The following is a 19,668-nucleotide window of genomic DNA, read 5'->3' as shown; positions in this document are numbered from 1 at the left end:
GAAATATACACCTTAAATTTGATTCTCGATAGAATCTGAAATATGTTAAAAACTTTAAACCTTGAATAACGCAACACAAGTTTGAATCCCATGCTTGTAATTGTGTCGTTACAAACTCACTCTTTTTATATAAATCAACCAATCTAAAGCCGGATCTTTATTCAAAAAGTATTTTCTCCTTTACGTATATTTCAGGGAGAACATTTAACGTCAACTTTTTATTAGCAAATGTAGCAACTGATCCAATTGAATAATGCTAAAAATAGCCTACTTCGCTTGCTAGAACTTAACTTTGGTAGAAGTTCATACATCAAATCAATTTTTTTGTGTGTTTCTTGTTTTTTTTTTGGGGGGGGGGGGTTTCTTAGGTTTCTGAATACTTCGGAAGATTTTAACAGAATCCTTGTAATTATATATTTATGTTTGCTCAGTTTGATATGAAAAAAAAATATTTCTTATGAAGAAAATGGTCTGCAGAGCTCTTTGTAGAATGTCTGTTATTAGTTGTAGTAGTTGGTTTTACTTTAGCATCCCATTCAGCAGCGAGGCTATATGAGACATGGACTTACAGCTTAACGTGGGATCCGAAACCATAGGCTTCTACTGAGAATCGAGCTCCGTTTTTAGGGAAAAAATCTAACCACAGTCAGTTCCTACCCGTTGGGGTTAGAACATACCCTATTATTATACTGGTATTTGGAAGCAGTGATAATTGGTTACGGATTTCGTGACCTGGAACAGACCTGGATACGACGACACGTCGTGATACGCACGATGAAATTGTATGATACTGTTAAATATTAAAGTTAATGCATCATTTTTATATCAATAAATAACTTAAATAAAAAAGACAGTAACAATACTATTAACGTATATCTACATAGTATATACATTAAAAATACGTTGTCTATTATAGCGAAAAATGGCTGAACCGTTTGAAATGAATTTTATTGACATAGTTAACCTCTAGCTTGGACTAGGTTGCTGAGATCTTGCTCGGGAGAGTACTCCCGGTAGTAGTAACTAAATACACGATTCTGATTGGTTGGCGTTATCAGTATCTTGCTAAATAGCCTATTCCTCTGTATATAACAGAAATTATACGCTTGTTGCTATCGGTCCTCGTGGCCGTGTGCGCTAGCGTTGTAGGCTGGTAACAAGAATTTGCTTTTGGCGTGAGTTCAAACCCGGCCGAAGGAAATTTATATTTTTTTTAAATCGTTCATAACACTTTTTTCAATAAAATATGATGAAAAAGTACTCAAAAAGGAGATTTGCTTACTTTTGGGGAGATAAGTAGTAGTGGTAGTAGTAGTACAGCAGAAGCGAAGATATATATATAACTTTCCATGAAATCATGAAAATAAAAAAAAATGACTTCCAACTCTATTCAGAAAGTAGGTATATTGGCACGTGTCGAACCGAGTTGTTTGCTACGCGACGTTATGCCTTCAGGCAAACTTCTGGCTATCGACTAGGTAAGTCTTAAGGACCACTATGAAGAAAGAAAGAAAGAAAGAAAAAGGTATACTTATTTCATGGGGAGAACAAAATATAATAGTCTATCTGCTCCTTGACATTAAGTGTTTGAAACCAATGCTGTTATGAATATCCATTATTCTAATTTCCTTAGGAGACTAAAGAGAAACGTTAATTCTCCTATATATGAAAGAAAAATATATATCTCATATATCACACAGATAACGAAATAAAATAGCATATTTATCTACGCTTTGGTGTTAAGTGCTTTAAAATTGTTCAGAATATTTTCCTTATTCCCATAATAAAAAGAAAAAATGAGAATTGTTATTTCCCATAGAAGAAGAAAGAAAAATATAATAATATTTATTAAACAAAAAGAATAAAATAAAATACATTTAAAATATATTAAAATAAAATATAACTAAACTACGTAAAACATTTACTCCGAATAGTCTCTAAGTAATTTGTAGAAAATTGTCAGAAATAATGAGCATAAACTATCAGGTCTAGTTCTAAAAGTGTAGCAAGTGATAGTTCTAAACTCAAGTAGAATATTCACTCTGCTTCATTTAAATAATAGTCATTTTACAAAAATAATGATCTTTTGGCTGTATCGTAAATATTTTAGTGAATAAATAAATAAAATACATATGTATAATTTAATAATCGCAACTGGATAGCTGATTCTGTGGGTGAAGATAATGAATATTACTACAAACTGTTACAAAGGTGGGGGCCCCAGTGGCCCAGTGGAAGCCGGTGGGTGTAGCTAAGCAGCCTGTAGTGTTGTCAACGGCTCGGCTCACGACTCAGTCACCTCAACATACCGAGCCGGTTCGAGATCCATAAAAGTGATTAGATGCTAATACAATACGAAGTATATGTTCTATAAGCCTTTCCCACAATTCTACTGCTTGGGGCTGAAATCAGTCATTACTGAGGAAGTTAATTATTCGTCCCTGATTGAAAACTGTTCCGCGAAGACATCTTTAAACAAATCCCATTTTTATGGAACATAGTGAAATTGATCAAGGACAAGCTCTACAATTCGACTCAACTGACATTTGTATGTGCGGCCGTTTGCCTGTTTCACAACTATCTTTTATTGTTTTGGTTTCATTTTAATGAAAATTGGCTTATGGTTTCAACTAATAATCCTATTGTTTTGGATTTAACTCTATCAAGAATAAGGGATGAAAGCTAAAACACTCACCCTTTGCACATTCACATATATAACAATTTTGTGTTATAGGCAAAACAACTGAAGATCATTTGATTAGACAAAACATAGGCTATTTTTACTTTAGGCCATCCGCATCATTCGAATTTGTTGCGGGTGAAATTGGCAATGGATAAGCGCGTAAAAGGGACCAAGTTCCTCTGAACTTCGAAACTTGGTTATTTAAATATTATAATAAAATATGTTTAAAAATAACTTCCACCATATTGAGTCAATTTGATTTAAGATGGCGTATATTTTCTTTGGGGCTTCTCGATCATCCCTATTAAACGAAGTCAATTGGGGTCAAGAGAAAAATGAAATTAACTTTTTTCAGTTTTACGTCCAAAGATTATGCCCTGTAGACTAAGGGGGACGATGATTGAGGGATGTGAATTATGATGGTAGACTTGATGGAATGATAATGTGGGAGGAGACGGAAGTACGCCGGCTATCAAGAATTAGAGGTTGAATTACTTTACCCTGCCGTTTAAAAAAGATCCAGTATAACTTCTGTAAAAAGTGTTTAATTTTTAAAGAATATGGTGCAAATGTAATTTGGGGTTTATGAACAAGCCACACTTTTAGGGGTAAAATCAGTCAAGAATGACCAATCGCCCCTCCCAATCATGTTCCTTTACAAAATTCCAAATATTGTTTTGTAGGTTCCCAATTAACTCCGCTGTTTGGAATTATATTTGGACAATAATAAAGGAGTAAATTTCATTCCTCTTGTCATGTAACACGAAATATTTCGTGTAAATTAGTTTTGTGAAACATAATGTGTTTTGTTTGAAATTAGAGGCATAAAGTTATTGTTTTGAGTTGAAGTTGGAGGGAAAAAAAGGTGAATTAATTTCATTTCGTGAAACTGTTAACATTTTTTCTCCAAAGTTCCCATTTTTCATGAAATAGTAGCTATGTTTTCTTTCAGGCTGTAGTTAGGTCTATTGTTTATGCTGTTATGCATGAGAGTTGGGGAAATTAAGCCAATTTCAAGATTACATTTTACGATAACTTCTGTGCTTTTGTTAAACCTGATTTCATGAAGCAACTTTTTTTTTTTTTTTTTTTTTTTTTTTTTGAAAGTGTAAGAACTACTATTGTTGGTAGGGACTGAAACTGATGAAGAGAAAGATAATGTAAATGTAAAAGTTGAAACGAAATCCGCTCGCTTCTTTAACACACAGCACAAGTAGTGTGAAAAAACGTTATTTTGTAAAGAAGAAATAAAATATATAATTCTAGCCCCAAATGTCTTTTGGGCATTAACCCATTGCTGGCCCTTGGCAACTTAAGTTGCCACGGCAATTTTTCGTCATAGCGCAAAAACTCATTTATTGGCATTGCTGGTTTTAACCGTAAAATAATTTTGGAGTCTGTTTCGTTATAGCATTCTTGCATTTTCTTTGTATAATATATTAATGCGAGGTTAGCACTGTTTTTTGAGTACAATGTGTTTTGAAGAGAAAGACTCAACTGGATTGATTTGAAATACTACAGAAGGAAGGATTGAAGGTCTGTAAAGGAAGGATTGATTTGATTTTAATAGGTATGATTTTCCAGTGTATTTTCTCCTTAAAAATTGTAACTTTTGAAAATTTTCCCTTTTTTAATATATATATGCCTGTTGGCAAGTTAAGTTGCCGGGATAAAAAAACAAGAAAAAATAAATATTTTTCAAAAATATTCTAATATCTATTTTAGAGTACTATTAAGACCAAAATGCGAAAAAAACTTTTCAAAATACCAGTGGAAAATTCTGGGCACTAATGGGTTAATTAGGAAAAAAATAAAATTAAAACTAATTTTTCTAAAAACGAAATAAAATATTTAACTTTAGCTCCAAAGGTCTCTTGAACATTAATTGGGATGAAAATAAAATCAAAGTTGAATTTGATGAAGAAAACCTAAGACATTTAATCCAGCTTCAAATGTCTTTTAGGTTAATTGAGAACAAAAATGAAATGTATAAGTTCTTTACCATTGAACAAAAGAAGAAAAGATCAATAAAAGGCAAATATTTGGAAATGAAAGAATTCTAGTATTTTGTCTAGTCACCTTCTGCTTCTATAACGTCACCCAAACGATTAGGTATACTAGCTACAAGCCTTTGTTACGGTCTTGTTGACGTTCTTTCCATTCTTGAACCATTAAGGCCCAAAGATGTTCTATGGGGTTAAGGTCTGGCGATCGAGGAAGCCATTCTATACATATTAGCTCTGGATGATCTTCCAACCATGCTTGAGTTTGCGTCGAGGTATGAACACCGCTGTTGTCTTCCATAAACACGAATTCCTCTTGTTCTGGACATTTTTCGTGTAGAGACGGAAGCACGGAAGCAGTGTATCCTCCAGTACTTGGATATAAGTCGCACTAGTCATTCGTCCAGGAACAGGAATAATCTCGCGCGGACCTTCAGCTGTCATATAGCCCCAAAAATGAGCTGAAACTCGTCTTGAATGTTCGGTACGAATGACATGTTGTGGAAGCATCGTGTCCCGCGTGGCCTGTATAATATCATTCTCGGTTGCAGAAGAGAGAGGAACACCTTCTCATCAGACCAGATGACGAGATCCCAATAGGCTTGTGAAAGACTCACGTTCTTCTTAGCCCATTCTGAACGCCTTTCCTTGTGGTAATCTGTCAAAATAGTTCTCATAGCTGGTTGTGCGTGATGGAGTCCAGCCGCAGTAAACCGTTGCCTTACTGTCTTATGTGAACATCCTAGTTCAACAGCTTTGTCTCTCAACACAGACACTACTTTAGTTCTAGGCACTTTTGCTGATACTGGAATCACAAACGAAATAATCCACAGGATGTATGAATGTGAAGGCATGTAATAAGGATCAGAGTAATATTATGGGTTGATTTATTTATTGATGCATGTTCATTGTGGGTATTATTAATTTTATTTTTGTAAAGAAGCAAGTTACTACCCGCAAATATAAATATAACTCTAACTAAACTCTTTTTCTATTTTTGAGAAAATAATATGACGAGTGTGGATCTTTTTATTTCTTTTTGGGTGTGAGACTGTTGACCAGGGTGAAAAAAAATCATCATTTTTTAAAAAATATATCATTTTTGATTTTTTTAAATTTAAATCGATTTTTTTATTTATATCAAAACTTTCTCCTCGTATAATACAAGTCGCGAACTGCAGAAAAGACATTAGAAATTAAGATTAAATGTTAATTATGTCATTTAGGTGGAAGTATTGGGATTTAATTTTGAATTAATCCCCAATCGTTTACCTATTTCAATCCCAAACAATGTGTCTCAAGCATTAAGAAAAAAAGCTTACAGCAACGTTTATCAATATGACACTTTTCTTTTCGCGAAAGTTACTGATGTTTGGCAGGGCCATATTTAAAAAAAAATCGAAACTAGCTAGCCGCACGAAATACATATAAAGTCCATAAATTTCGCCTAAAATTAACTAACTCTATGGCATATGGAACCCATAGGATCAATTCCACGTTCACAAAAGCTTTCCCTGACTTCTATCCTTAGCCAACTGGATCCATTTTCTACTTTGTATTCCTATATCTGCGAAATCCATCTAAAAGTTGTCCTTCCATCTGCGCCTAGGTCTTCCTAATGGTCGTTTTCCGATTGGTCTTCCAGTTAAGACTTTGAAAGCGTTCCTACTTTTTTCCATCCTGGTTACATGACCTGCCCACCTGAGTCTCCTAGACTTGATGACCCTAACAATGTTTGATAAACCGTACAAATTATGTAGTTCCTCGTTATGAAGTTTCCACCATTCCCCATTCCCGTTCCTTTTAGGTCCGAATATTCGTCTGAGGATCTTGTTCTCCAATACTTTCAGTCTATGCTCTTCCCTCATAGCAAGCGACCATGTTTCGCAACCATACAGAGCAACAGGCATGTTTTATATATTTTAAGCTTCAAATTTCTCGACAGAATTTGCGACGACAAGAGATTTTGAACTAAATAATAACACGAATTCCTTGCTTTAGTCGACATTTAATTTCTTCGTGAATATCGTTTTCGTCTGTTAATATTGATCTTAGATATTTGAAAGTATTCACTTTATCAAAAGAATTATTATTTTTTTAACGCATCCAAAATTTGCCGTATTACGATCCCGAATAACTTCTATGTATTTAGTACATAAATTTCCCCTGAAGTTTAAAACTCTATTATTTTTTATTTTTTTTTCGCAGAGGGGATCGAGCTTTCCTAAATACGACCCTATTACCTGAAAACAAACAAATAGACGTGGGCACAAAAGGACTTTCGTCTTAAATTTTCATGATGATTTCTCCGTTGGAATAGTTTTAACGATTTAAAAACCCTATGTTACAAAGAGAAGAAAGTAGGATTTACCCGTTACCCGTTCAAAACGGGATTTTCTCTAATCATCCTCTGCATGATACTCGTTTTCATATTGTGCTTACATAATTTGAGTCTCATTGTATTTTCTTATTATCTTTCATAATCGAAATAACAGAACAGAAACGGGATTTTACTTATTTTCACTTTAATTTATTTCGGATTTTGATTTAAACCAACGACTTTTATTTAAAAAAATCAAGTGATTTAAATCTTGATTAAATTCGTGATTTAAATCAGACTGATTTAAATCAATCCACCCTGCTGTTCACCCATTGAAATTTCCTTCAGTAGTAAGCAACTACTTATTCAATGAATCATCACTAAACGCTAGAGGCAAAGAAAGGCAAAGCAATATCGCCTGAAGGTCGTTTGAAATGCGTGTCTTGTCTTTGGTTTACCTGTGAAGTGAAGCATTTTGCTTCTTCTACTAAGTTCTGACACATTATGTCAATGAAATATTGGTCTGTTTGTGAAAACAAAGAGAGGAAAGAAAAAAATATGAGCTATCCGCGTCAGTCTATTAGATCTTTAAGCATGTTGGAAAAATAAACCATGTCCTGTATTTAACCAAAATATGGTTAATAAACTAGCGTTATTATCATTAAAGGCCGTATGTGTCCTGGAACCTTGTATTATACCTGGAAAAGTTCGTGTCAGATCCAGAGGAAATGTAACATTTTATGATTATGCAACGATAAATGAAAAAATGGAAGTACGCTCTGTCTTAGTGTTCGGTGCGGAAGACCTGGGTTCAATTTCCAGTGTGAGTTTATCTGGTTTGGGACAACACGTTAGGCTGTAAGCCCATGTATCATATAGTCTCCGTGCTGCAAATTAAGTTAAAATTCTAACCATTCAACCCATCAGTCTTAGAGCTCATAGTATTATGAGAAAGTGATTGGTGTGATCCGTGATGCGTTGCAATTAAAAAAGCCACAATGAGAATCACAATGCTGGATATAAAAGTTGATTTCTCACTGAAGCATCGTGACTTAAAATTAAATTTCAGATTTTTAGCTTCTAAAAATTGGGCCTCTGGGTCCCTAATATAAGCTTGGCTAAGTAGTTAATAGTGATGCGCACGAGTCGAGTCGAGACAGAATTTTCCTGAGAAAATTAGAGTCGAGACACAGCTCTTCCAATAGAAAAATATACGTTTTTCGAGTCGAGACATCACTTTTACAGCACATTTTCGAGACGAGACAGCTTCAAATCTTGTCTCGTGCGCATCTCTAATAGTTAAATATATTCTAAAACTCATGAAATAGAATCAACAATTAATTTAAAATTATTGACTGAGTATAACTGTAAACCCAGAGTTTAAAAGTAAATATGTAAAAATAATTAGACACATAGTTGCATTCGTCTGGATATTCAAAGCACGTTTTCACTGTTCACATCAGTTTAAAAATTATCAACCAACTAATTACAATTTCCATTCTCCATACGAGAAGAATAAGTGTACGAAAATGTTATTTGGGAAATATTTAAGCCCCTTTCCTCTCCCAGAAAAACAGCGAATGATAAAAGCTACTCCAGTCAATCCACGTGTTAACTACGCATGTTCAAAATTCATTGTAAACAGTTAAATTACTTCCTTGCTTTGACCATTTAATTAGGATCGTGTAGCAATAACCCCCGTTCCCCACCCCGTACATTCTACAAGACAAATTTTACTGGCTCGCTTGATTGAATTTTGACAATCCCTTAAAATCAAATAACTTATCTTTTCTGTTATTCTCAAGCGTTTATACTCTTACAGACCTTGCAGTTATCTTTCAGTGCAATGTTTTGACACACACAGACGCACTCATCAAACAAGAAAGGCAAATATAAATTTAGTAAGAAGAGAAAACAGAATCGTGTTGTTATAATTCCATTTAAAACTTAAAAATGAACATTAATGAAAAATTAGTTTCACGTTCCACGATAAAGTCCTTTAGGCTAAAGGAGACGGATCATCAACGAAACTAATGTTTCTTTAAGTAAAGTTTTAATGATCCCCTAACGAAAATCAAATCCCAGACTACACGAATCACAGGCGCACACGCTACCCACTAGATCAACAGGAACGGTTAGGGCTTCTTTAACTGTGTCCTAGACACTTTCATTTCCATCGTCTTCAGGTTTGTTAGCTCATACCGGATCCAGGTAATGAAATTCTTATCTAGTTTCATTACTGTTTCCCAATAACAAATTAATTTCATTTTTCTCTTGACCCCAATTGACTTCGTTTAATAGGGATGATCGAGAAGCCCCAAAGAAAATATACGCCATCTTAAATCAAATTGACTCAATATGGTGGAAGTTATTTTTAAACATATTTTATTATAATATTTAAATAACCAAGTTTCGAAGTTCAGAGGAACTTGGTCCCTTTTACGCGCTTATCCATTGCCAATTTCACCCGCAACAAATTCGAATGATGCGGATGGCCTAAAGTAAAAATAGCCTATGTTTTGTCTAATCAAATGATCTTCAGTTGTTTTGCCTATAACACAAAATTGTTATATATGTGAATGTGCAAAGGGTGAGTGTTTTAGCTTTCATCCCTTATTCTTGATAGAGTTAAATCCAAAACAATAGGATTATTAGTTGAAACCATAAGCCAATTTTCATTAAAATGAAACCAAAACAATAAAAGATAGTTGTGAAACAGGCAAACGGCCGCACATACAAATGTCAGTTGAGTCGAATTGTAGAGCTTGTCCTTGATCAATTTCACTATGTTCCATAAAAATGGGATTTGTTTAAAGATGTCTTCGCGGAACAGTTTTCAATCAGGGACGAATAATTAACTTCCTCAGTAATGACTGATTTCAGCCCCAAGCAGTAGAATTGTGGGAAAGGCTTATAGAACATATACTTCGTATTGTATTAGCATCTAATCACTTTTATGGATCTCGAACCGGCTCGGTATGTTGAGGTGACTGAGTCGTGAGCCGAGCCGTTGACAACACTACAGGCTGCTTAGCTACACCCACCGGCTTCCACTGGGCCACTGCGGCCCCCACCTTTGTAACAGTTTGTAGTAATATTCATTATCTTCACCCACAGAATCAGCTATCCAGTTGCGATTATTAAATTATACATATGTATTTTATTTATTTATTCACTAAAATATTTACGATACAGCCAAAAGATCATTATTTTTGTAAAATGACTATTATTTAAATGAAGCAGAGTGAATATTCTACTTGAGTTTAGAACTATCACTTGCTACACTTTTAGAACTAGACCTGATAGTTTATGCTCATTATTTCTGACAATTTTCTACAAATTACTTAGAGACTATTCGGAGTAAATGTTTTACGTAGTTTAGTTATATTTTATTTTAATATATTTTAAATGTATTTTATTTTATTCTTTTTGTTTAATAAATATCATTATATTTTTCTTTCTTCTTCTATGGGAATTAACAATTCTCATTTTTTCTTTTTATTATGGGAATAAGGAAAATATTCTGAACAATTTTAAAGCACTTAACACCAAAGCGTAGATAAATATGCTATTTTATTTCGTTATCTGTGTGATATATGAGATATATATTTTTCTTTCATATATAGGAGAATTAACGTTTCTCTTTAGTCTCCTAAGGAAATTAGAAAAATGGATATTCATAACAGCATTGGTTTCAAACACTTAATGTCAAGGAGCAGATAGACCATTATATTTTGTTCTCCCCATGAAATAAGCATACCTCTTTCTTTCTATCTTTCTTTCTTCATAGTGGCCCTTAAGACTTACCTAGTCGATAGCCTGAAGTTTGCCTGAAGGCATAACGTCGCGTAGCAAACAACTCGGCTCGACACGTGCCAATATACCTACTTTCTGAATAGAGTTGGAAGTCATTTTTTTTATTTTCATGATTTCATGGAAAGTTATATATATATCTTCGCTTCTGCTGTACTACTACTACCACTACTACTTATCTCCCCAAAAGTAAGCAAATCTCCTTTTTGAGTACTTTTTCATCATATTTTATTGAAAAAAGTGTTATGAACGATTTAAAAAAAATATAAATTTCCTTCGGCCGGGTTTGAACTCACGCCAAAAGCAAATTCTTGTTACCAGCCTACAACGCTAGCGCACACGGTCACGAGGACCGATAGTAACAAGCGTATAATTTCTGTTATATACATAGGTATAGGCTATTTAGCAAGATACTGATAACGCCAACCAATCAGAATCGTGTATTTAGTTACTACTACCGGGAGTACTCTCCCGAGCAAGATCTCAACAACCTAGTCCAAGCTAGAGGTTAACTATGTCAATAAAATTCATTTCAAACGGTTCAGCCATTTTTCGCTATAATAGACAACGTATTTTTAATGTATATACTATGTAGATATACGTTAATAGTATTGTTACTGTCTTTTTTATTTAAGTTATTTATTGATATAAAAATGATGCATTAACTTTAATATTTAACAGTATCATACAATTTCATCGTGCGTATCACGACGTGTCGTCGTATCCAGGTCTGTTCCAGGTCACGAAATCCGTAACCAATTATCACTGCTTCCAAATACCAGTATAATAATAGGGTATGTTCTAACCCCAACGGGTATGAACTGACTGTGGTTAGATTTTTTCCCTAAAAACGGAGCTCGATTCTCAGTAGAAGCCTATGGTTTCGGATCCCACGTTAAGCTGTAAGTCCATGTCTCATATAGCCTCGCTGCTGAATGGGACGCTAAAGTAAAACCAACTACTACAACTAATAACAGACATTCTACAAAGAGCTCTGCAGACCATTTTCTTCATAAGAAATATTTTTTTTTCATATCAAACTGAGCAAACATAAATATATAATTACAAGGATTCTGTTAAAATCTTCCGAAGTATTCAGAAACCTAAGAAACCCCCCCCCCAAAAAAAAAACAAGAACCACACAAAAAAATTGATTTGATGTATGAACTTCTACCAAAGATAAGTTCTAGCAAGCGAAGTAGGCTATTTTTAGCATTATTCAATTGGATCAGTTGCTACATTTGCTAATAAAAAGTTGACGTTAAATGTTCTCCCTGAAATATACGTAAAGGAGAAAATACTTTTTGAATAAAGATCCGGCTTTAGATTGGTTGATTTATATAAAAAGAGTGAGTTTGTAACGACACAATTACAAGCATGGGATTCAAACTTGCGTTGCGTTATTCAAGGTTTAAAGTTTTTAACATATTTCAGATTCTATCGAGAATCAAATTCAAGGTGTATATTTCAAGGTGAAGTGTCCCTATCTGTTCAAGAAACTTGTATTTCAGAATCTACTGGCAATATTATCGCTAACTTCAAATACCCTGTATTTCATTCAGTTTAGTGTATTATAAAACATTGCTTAGTTCTATTATAAAATTGTTCATAATATTTGTCATATTATTTTCGATATTTTTAAGTATATATATATATATATATATATATATATATATATATATATATATATATATATATAGTTAGTTTAATTTCTTTATATAATGAAATGTAATCCCATAGTGACAGTTTGAACAATAATCTCTGTTTTGTTAAGGACTAAAGGATGAGAATTTTATATATAAACGAAAAAAAAAAAATTAGTGATATTTAGTTCCAGAAATAGAGATGATCCAAGTCAATGTGCTGATCACACACAAAACAGTTTAAATCCATTTCCTTGACCATAGCTAATTATGGATTACAATTGAAGTGAATTCAATTTATTTTGAGCTGTAATCTTATTCATAGTTCTTATTAACAGTCAAATTTAGAAGTTTTACGCATGTAAAATTCTACTTCAATTTTTCGCTTGACAAGAAAAAAATAAATAAATACTTGCAGAATATCGAATCACACCTTGAACTGTAACCATATGTTTCTTTCTACTGGAGTCCTACCTGATCAATAATAAAATAAAAATAAAAAACAGCGACGCGGAGATTCGAACACGGGTCGCAGGAATGGGAATTCTATACGGATCCAATGAGCTACGAAAGAAGATACACGAACAATCTACGCTATAAGTATATGGTACTAATCGTAAGCTTCACGCTGTGAAAGAACTTTTTTTCCTTTTATTAAGTTTTACGATATTTCTATAGTGTTTTAAGTGAACTGCAAAGAGATAGATCATGTAGTTATCAATTTGGTTAGGGATTGAGCTTTAAAAACTTTTAAAACATTTAATTAAATCGCGATACGGTAGCAAGGAATGTGTAGTACCTTCAGCCATAATTTTATTCTTTCAAGCAAAAAAGAATGCCTTCGTTCTACGCATTTGGAGTTCTTAAAAGTAAAATTATAGCATAATTAAACGTGTGATTTTGCCATTTGAATGTAAATTTATGTCCCTTACTGACCAAAACAAATCTCATGGGCGCAATCTGCTTCCTAAGCCCCGCGTGTGTGCTTCTCCCTGTTCCCAATAGAAAATTTAGCTTAGGTATTTTCTGCAAAACTATTCGCGAAATATAGAATTTCATACTCAGTACTTCTGTTTACCTGGTACGGGAATTCATAGAATTGGAAATAATTCCTTTGTGTAATTATAATTATGCAGAACAGCGATGAATAAATGTTTTATTTTGCTTAAAATGTATGCAAATTGTTAGGAAATTTTCTAGAGTGGTGGAAAATATTCTTCTCAGGCTGGGACAACAGTAATTAAGTTAGTGCCAAGGAAAGAGAAACTAGAGACGGGGAATTTCCCTAGCTTCCCCCTACAAACAAATCACTGGTCGTAACGAACGCTTTTCCTGACGTATGACCGTGGCACTCTGTGTGGCTCCGTGGATGAGTGAGCAAAGGCGTGGCTTCGTAATCATGGGGTTTAGGGTTCGAGTCCGGTCGAGGCAAGTTGGTATTTTTTCCATTGTTCGTTCCCCATATCTTAAGATGTTTCTCTCCCTCCGTAATCATCTGATGCTCTCAACTGAGTTCTCCACTTGAATTCAGCAATTGGTAATGGGATGCTCTCAAGTTCGGGTGAGCTTTTACATGTCTACTTACAAAATCAAAATTTTCGACAAAATATGGATGCTATCCGATCATTTTGTCTCCAATTCTGAATTTGCACATGTGAGTGTATTTCTCCTTCATCATATTTGCATCTCCCGTTTTCCTATGTTGTCAGTTATGACAAAAGATGGTTTGGGAGCAAGATTTCAAATCATAAAAGCGCTATACCAATGGGTCCACTCTCGCTAAGCATTTGATTAAAAGTATATGTTTTCATACTGTAGGAGGGGAGCTTTTGCTCTTCCTACCCCCCCCCCCCTGAAGTGACAGAATATTTATTTAGGTTCTGTAAAGTCATTTCAGATCAAACGACTTAAAGAGAGTTCATTCCAACAGCAACAGGATTGGGCTTTTATTTGTTGTTGCACTTTATCTTCACGAATAGGACGAATAACAAATAGTATATTTGGCATAAGAACAACACGTATAAGATTCATTTTATTTTGGAGAAATGATGCTGCAGACGGTAGTGGGAATTTCACCCAAGTGTACGGGAATTTTCATTGCCTGGCCATTATGCCACCCGCCTTCTTTTAAAGTTAATTCGGTTGCAATACTTCCAGCAAATACTTTGGACTCAACTGGTGGAGCACTCTTGCCGTAAATCTCCATATGGCTGTACCATTTAGAAGTGTCCCCCGCTGTACAAAAAGTGGTGAATATCTAATTGCGCTCATAATATTAATAATATATATATATATAAAGTGAGTTGCCTTGTTTTCGAAATTTTCACAAACCGAATGGTTACAATTAACTTCCTTATTCTATTGTGCGTGTGGTTTGAATTCAATGCCCAGTAGATGTTGGGCTCACGTCCAATCTCGTTAGCTTGCTTAAATTCCCCTACAGCCCAATCCTAACCAGAAAGCGTCCAAAATTGTCAAAATCAGAAACTGAAGAGTAAGTTGCGTTGAAAAGCTCAATTTGATTTTATTATAGTAGTAGCTAAATGTAAACATAGCAGCAAACCATTATGTTAATTACAATCCTTGTTATTTTCAGAGCTACTGTAATCTGTCTATTTAGATTCAGTTATCTTACAAGTGGAGTGAATTAATTCTAGAACTGACAAAACTATAAAAACTTGGCATCACATTGTTGAAACAGAGGCGGATCTAGTCTGTGGCCGGGGAGGCCTAGGTCATCCAGTAATTTGAGTGACAAAGATAATTGAAGCTATTATTTATAACTTTTGAAAGTTTATAGTAAATTTATGATAAGCGTATCATAGTCCGGGTTTTGGCTGTCCCCCTAATTTTTGCCTTCTAAATCCGCCTCTAGGTTAACATTTAAAATATTAAATAAAATACTGTTCTCTCAAAATTAATTCTTCTTAACACTTTATTTACTTTTGTTTATTCGCAGGATGTTTCTGGAGGAGAAATTAAGCCGGAGCTGCCCATGGGACCTGCAGTTGTAGGCGTAATTCCTGGCGCACTCTCTGGGATGGGACCGTTAAGTCACGGAATATCAATAGCAACTATCTGTATTATCTTCGTTGCATCTATCATACACGGTAGGGAACAAGATAACTACTTGTGTACATTTTAAACTTTTATCATTTTGTTTCTAGAAAAATTTAAAGATGGTGCTATTTTGCCTAATTATCTTTCTATGGGAGCGTTATTTGAGAAGTGCAGAGACAATTGACCCTCTAAGTTTGATAAACATATGCTTTGAATAAATCTTATACTAATCTAATAGTAAAAACATGAAAGTCTTATGCAGGTGGACAATCTGGCCCGGGCAAAACCTGAAATGATGCCATTGAAGGGCAGCTAAAAATAATAGTATTTCTACAATGCATGCGAATGCTAATGGCAGAAAGAATTTAATGATGAGATTCATATGCACTGGCGCAAATCCCTGGGGGATGAGGAGACACGTGTCCCCAATCTTATGGAACTGGGAGGGACTGTTCCCCTAATAATCCGATTTGAAATGTGTTGTTTGGACTGAAATGTGATGACTTTTGTCCGATTGCCACAAAGTAAAGTGAGATGAAATTGATGTCCCCCCAGAATAAACCTAAAATCTGCCTGATTCCCAATGTTGAAGACAACTCTCCTCCCCTAATCCTCCACAGCATTGTATTTCAACTTCATAAATATTTTTAACATAGCTTACAATAATAATAATAATAATAATAATAATAATAATAATAATAATAATAATAATAATAATAATAATAATAATAATAATAAAAGTAACGGTCTTACCCGCCCCCAATGTTCAAGACAGATTTGGCCGCTGTTCATTTGTTACTTGATTCAAGACATACTGAAACGATAATTTCAGGTCTTCGTTAACATGAACTGATGTACACTCAAGTGTAAGCGTAACATGGAATTTGAATAGGATCAGTGTTGTTCATAAGCATCATAATTGTACTGTAGTCAATTTCAGGTTATTTGAGGCAAACTGAGAAGCTTGTATGAATCAAGGTCCTTAATCAACGTCAGTGGCGGCTTTTGAGGAAAGTTACATAGGTAAAAGATTAAATTCAATTGCTACGAGCTAAGTGAAGAGAGCTTCAAAAAGATTCAGAAATCTACAGTTTAATGCAAGATTTGATATATTAGGTATGGTTTCTTCCTATAGCTTATAGCAATAAGATTTTTTTTTTTTACTTGATGCGACTTCCTTTAGGAGTCGCCACTGTTAACCTCTTCGTCTTAACGAATTTTTATACATCAGTTACTTTTATTATATCCCCCTCTCGTTTCATTTCCACCACAGTTTCAAGATAATTCAAATATATAACATCTTCACAAATTTAATCCCAAGTAGCGTATATCAACTGCACCCTCTTCCTTATGTTTCTTTAATAGTAACAGTGGCGGATTCAGGGGGGCAATCGGGGCCATCGCCTCCTTCCAGAAGAGGAAACTTTCTTATTTTATATATAAATGAAACCCATCCAAGAGTTTGGAGCTCTTAAAAGTAGCTCTAAGTAGCAGTATTACAACCCACGGCCCCCCCCCCCAGAAGTCCGTCCTAGATCCGCCCCTGAATAGTAACACCAGAAAGTACGGCAGGAACTTTACTTAGGAATGTGCTCACTTGTCAGTAAAGAAGAAGGGCTTTAGATTCATTCTTCCCCCTCAAGTCCTTTAAAATTCAATTACAAACTGTATCATGGCCCAATGCGAGCATCCGTTCTTATGAAATGTGAAATTCATATAACGTGTTTCAAGAGATTAATTTTATTTATGTTGACAGCTAGGTGGTATAGAAACAACAAAATCATGTAGTAAATTTGATACTATGCTTCGGAAATATACATTAAGTGTGTAGATCATCTTTTGTTCCATTTTGTTATTTAAGGTTTATTGATGTAATATATAAATTATACATTTTTCCCGCCGAAAGTAGGAACATTCAAATATTCACTCTCATAGGTTATGGTAGAAGTGATTCTGATATTTATGTTGTGGACGCAACTAGGGGCTGTGGAATGAAATACGATGTGGTTCTGAGAGAAAACAAATTACGTACATTGCAGACATTGGAAATTGAGTTTCTAAGGAAAAGAGGAGTTAAAGTTAAGATCACTATATAAGAACGTGGAATCGGAACATATTTCTGAAACTTTTCAGCTAAATGGTAGAAAGTTAACATTACATGGCAATTATTGCCAATTAGTGATGAAAATTTCCGGATAGTTTTCCAATTCCTGAAAAGTTGGTTTGCTTGGTAATTGTTCCTACATCGTTACTGTACCGTAAATATTATTTGTAATAGATGTCGCATTAAAACATGAAAAAAGAAGAAAAAAGTTTCATAAAATGAAAAATCTCACAATTCATTTCTGGAAAGTACGTATGAAAGAAAAAAAAGAATATATAGTTTATTTTTAGAATTCACCTTTGATCACAGAAAATCATAATATCGATGTTCCATCAGCTTCATGTGTTCTCGTGTTCTACTTTTGCATAGTTCCATAAATAAGTAGGGATAACATAACAAAAGTATTTACTGTAAGTTTTCAATTATCCAAAATTCCAAAATTTTATTGAAGTAACTCATTAAAACAAATACTGAAACTTTTCAGAAAATAAAACTTTCTTTAAATATTCTTAAGAAAATAAAGTAAATTGTAACTAAGTTTACGATATTTTTCTTTCAACTAAAACGAGAAACTGAAAGTGTAAAACTGCAAGCACCATAAGTATTAATCGCTTAATTTACCTGTGCGTGAGGTAAATTTGAGTACTAATTTCCTTATTTACAAACGACATGGCAGAGTTATTATATATTTATATATATATATGATACATATTGAAATTTCGTTCATATACAGTTTTTTAAAGAATAGCAGAAGGATATGCTGAAGCGTATCAAATTTAATGGAAGCAATCGTGTAGGTACTATAAGTTGTGCGCTAAATACGTGAAACTATTTTATATAGGGATGAAATACTAAAGCATGTAGGTGGCTGTAAACTTAATTTTTCTGTATGAAAATTGAAGTTAAAGAATATTAAATAATATTATTTTAAAAATGGCAAGAGTGCACTTTGTGCGGAACAAGTGATTTCGCCACATTGTTGATATCACGGAAGGTAGGAATAAGTAGGTGTAGGGTCGGGTTAACTTGGGGTTAGGGAACTTGGGACCCATTTTGTTAAAATTAATAGAGTGTAATTACTCTTATTGCTATTTATTGTACAGGTTCCTATGAATGTTCTGCACAAAGTGCACTCTTATCTAAAAAAATAATTTAGTACGTATATATATATATATATATATATATATATATATATATATATATATATATATATATATATATATATATATATATATTATTACAATATATATTGGTCGAAAAACAACTATATATATACACAGGGTGGCAAGTAACAACACCGAAAAACTTTGGAAGGTCATTCCTTATATGAAATAAAAGAAAAAAGTTCTGATAAACATGGGTCGAAAAAAATGTCTCCTTTCACAATTATGAACAACAGAATATTCAAAAAATCACGTTTTTAAACGGCCTGCCTTAGAAATTAAAAGGCCTATCCCAAACGGAATTACAAAGGAACTAGTATGCGTTCTGTCTAGATATCCGTGTTTCAGAATTCACCGGTACCAGCGAAACGAACGCATTATTAGTACTTAAAGGAGTATCCGTATACGTCAACTTCCTTTTTCACAGTTCGTTTCGCCGAAAACGGAGGATGGTAAAACATGGATAATTAGATAGAGAGCATACTAGTTCCTGTATAATTCCTTAAACGGCTTGGGATAGGTCCTAAATTTTCTAAGCTAGGACGTTTTGAAACGTGGTTTCTAGAATTTTCGGTGGTTCATAACTTTGTAAGAAGGCGATTTTCGACCCATGTTTATTAGAACTTTTATATTTCATTTCATATAAGGAAACACCTCCCAAAGTTTTTCGGTGTTGAAATGTTTGCCGTATGGCCGGCCGGGCAGACTTTCATGTCCTCTTACGACATCACATTAAGTATTTTTGCAGTACACAGAGGTAACGCGAATTGCAGGGCAGACAGATAACAAAAAGTCTCATTCTTTATATAGGGGTTTGAAATACTGATTAAGTTAGTTAATAGACAGAAATAAGAACTCAATGCCGCTGCAACACATGAA

At 34.0% G+C, this 19,668-nt stretch overlaps 1 protein-coding gene across 1 annotated transcript in view; it reads left to right on the top strand.

The window, feature by feature from the left end:
* The window catches only part of LOC145675696 (lachesin-like), an 866,246-nt gene that overhangs the window by 352,654 nt on the left and 493,924 nt on the right, over positions 1-19,668 (top strand). The window contains exon 2 of the mRNA XM_081746303.1: positions 15,422-15,572. Within this exon, the coding sequence (XP_081602429.1) occupies positions 15,458-15,572 (115 nt within the window). The 5' untranslated portion in view covers positions 15,422-15,457. The remainder of the gene's footprint in view (positions 1-15,421; positions 15,573-19,668) is intronic.

Source organism: Thermobia domestica, chromosome 2 (assembly GCF_964235325.1).
Source record: "Thermobia domestica chromosome 2, izTheDome1.hap1.1, whole genome shotgun sequence".
In the NCBI taxonomy this organism is placed as follows: domain Eukaryota; kingdom Metazoa; phylum Arthropoda; class Insecta; order Zygentoma; family Lepismatidae; genus Thermobia; species Thermobia domestica.
Note: the sequence above shows the minus strand (reverse complement) of the source record. Positions and strands in the feature narration are given on the sequence as shown.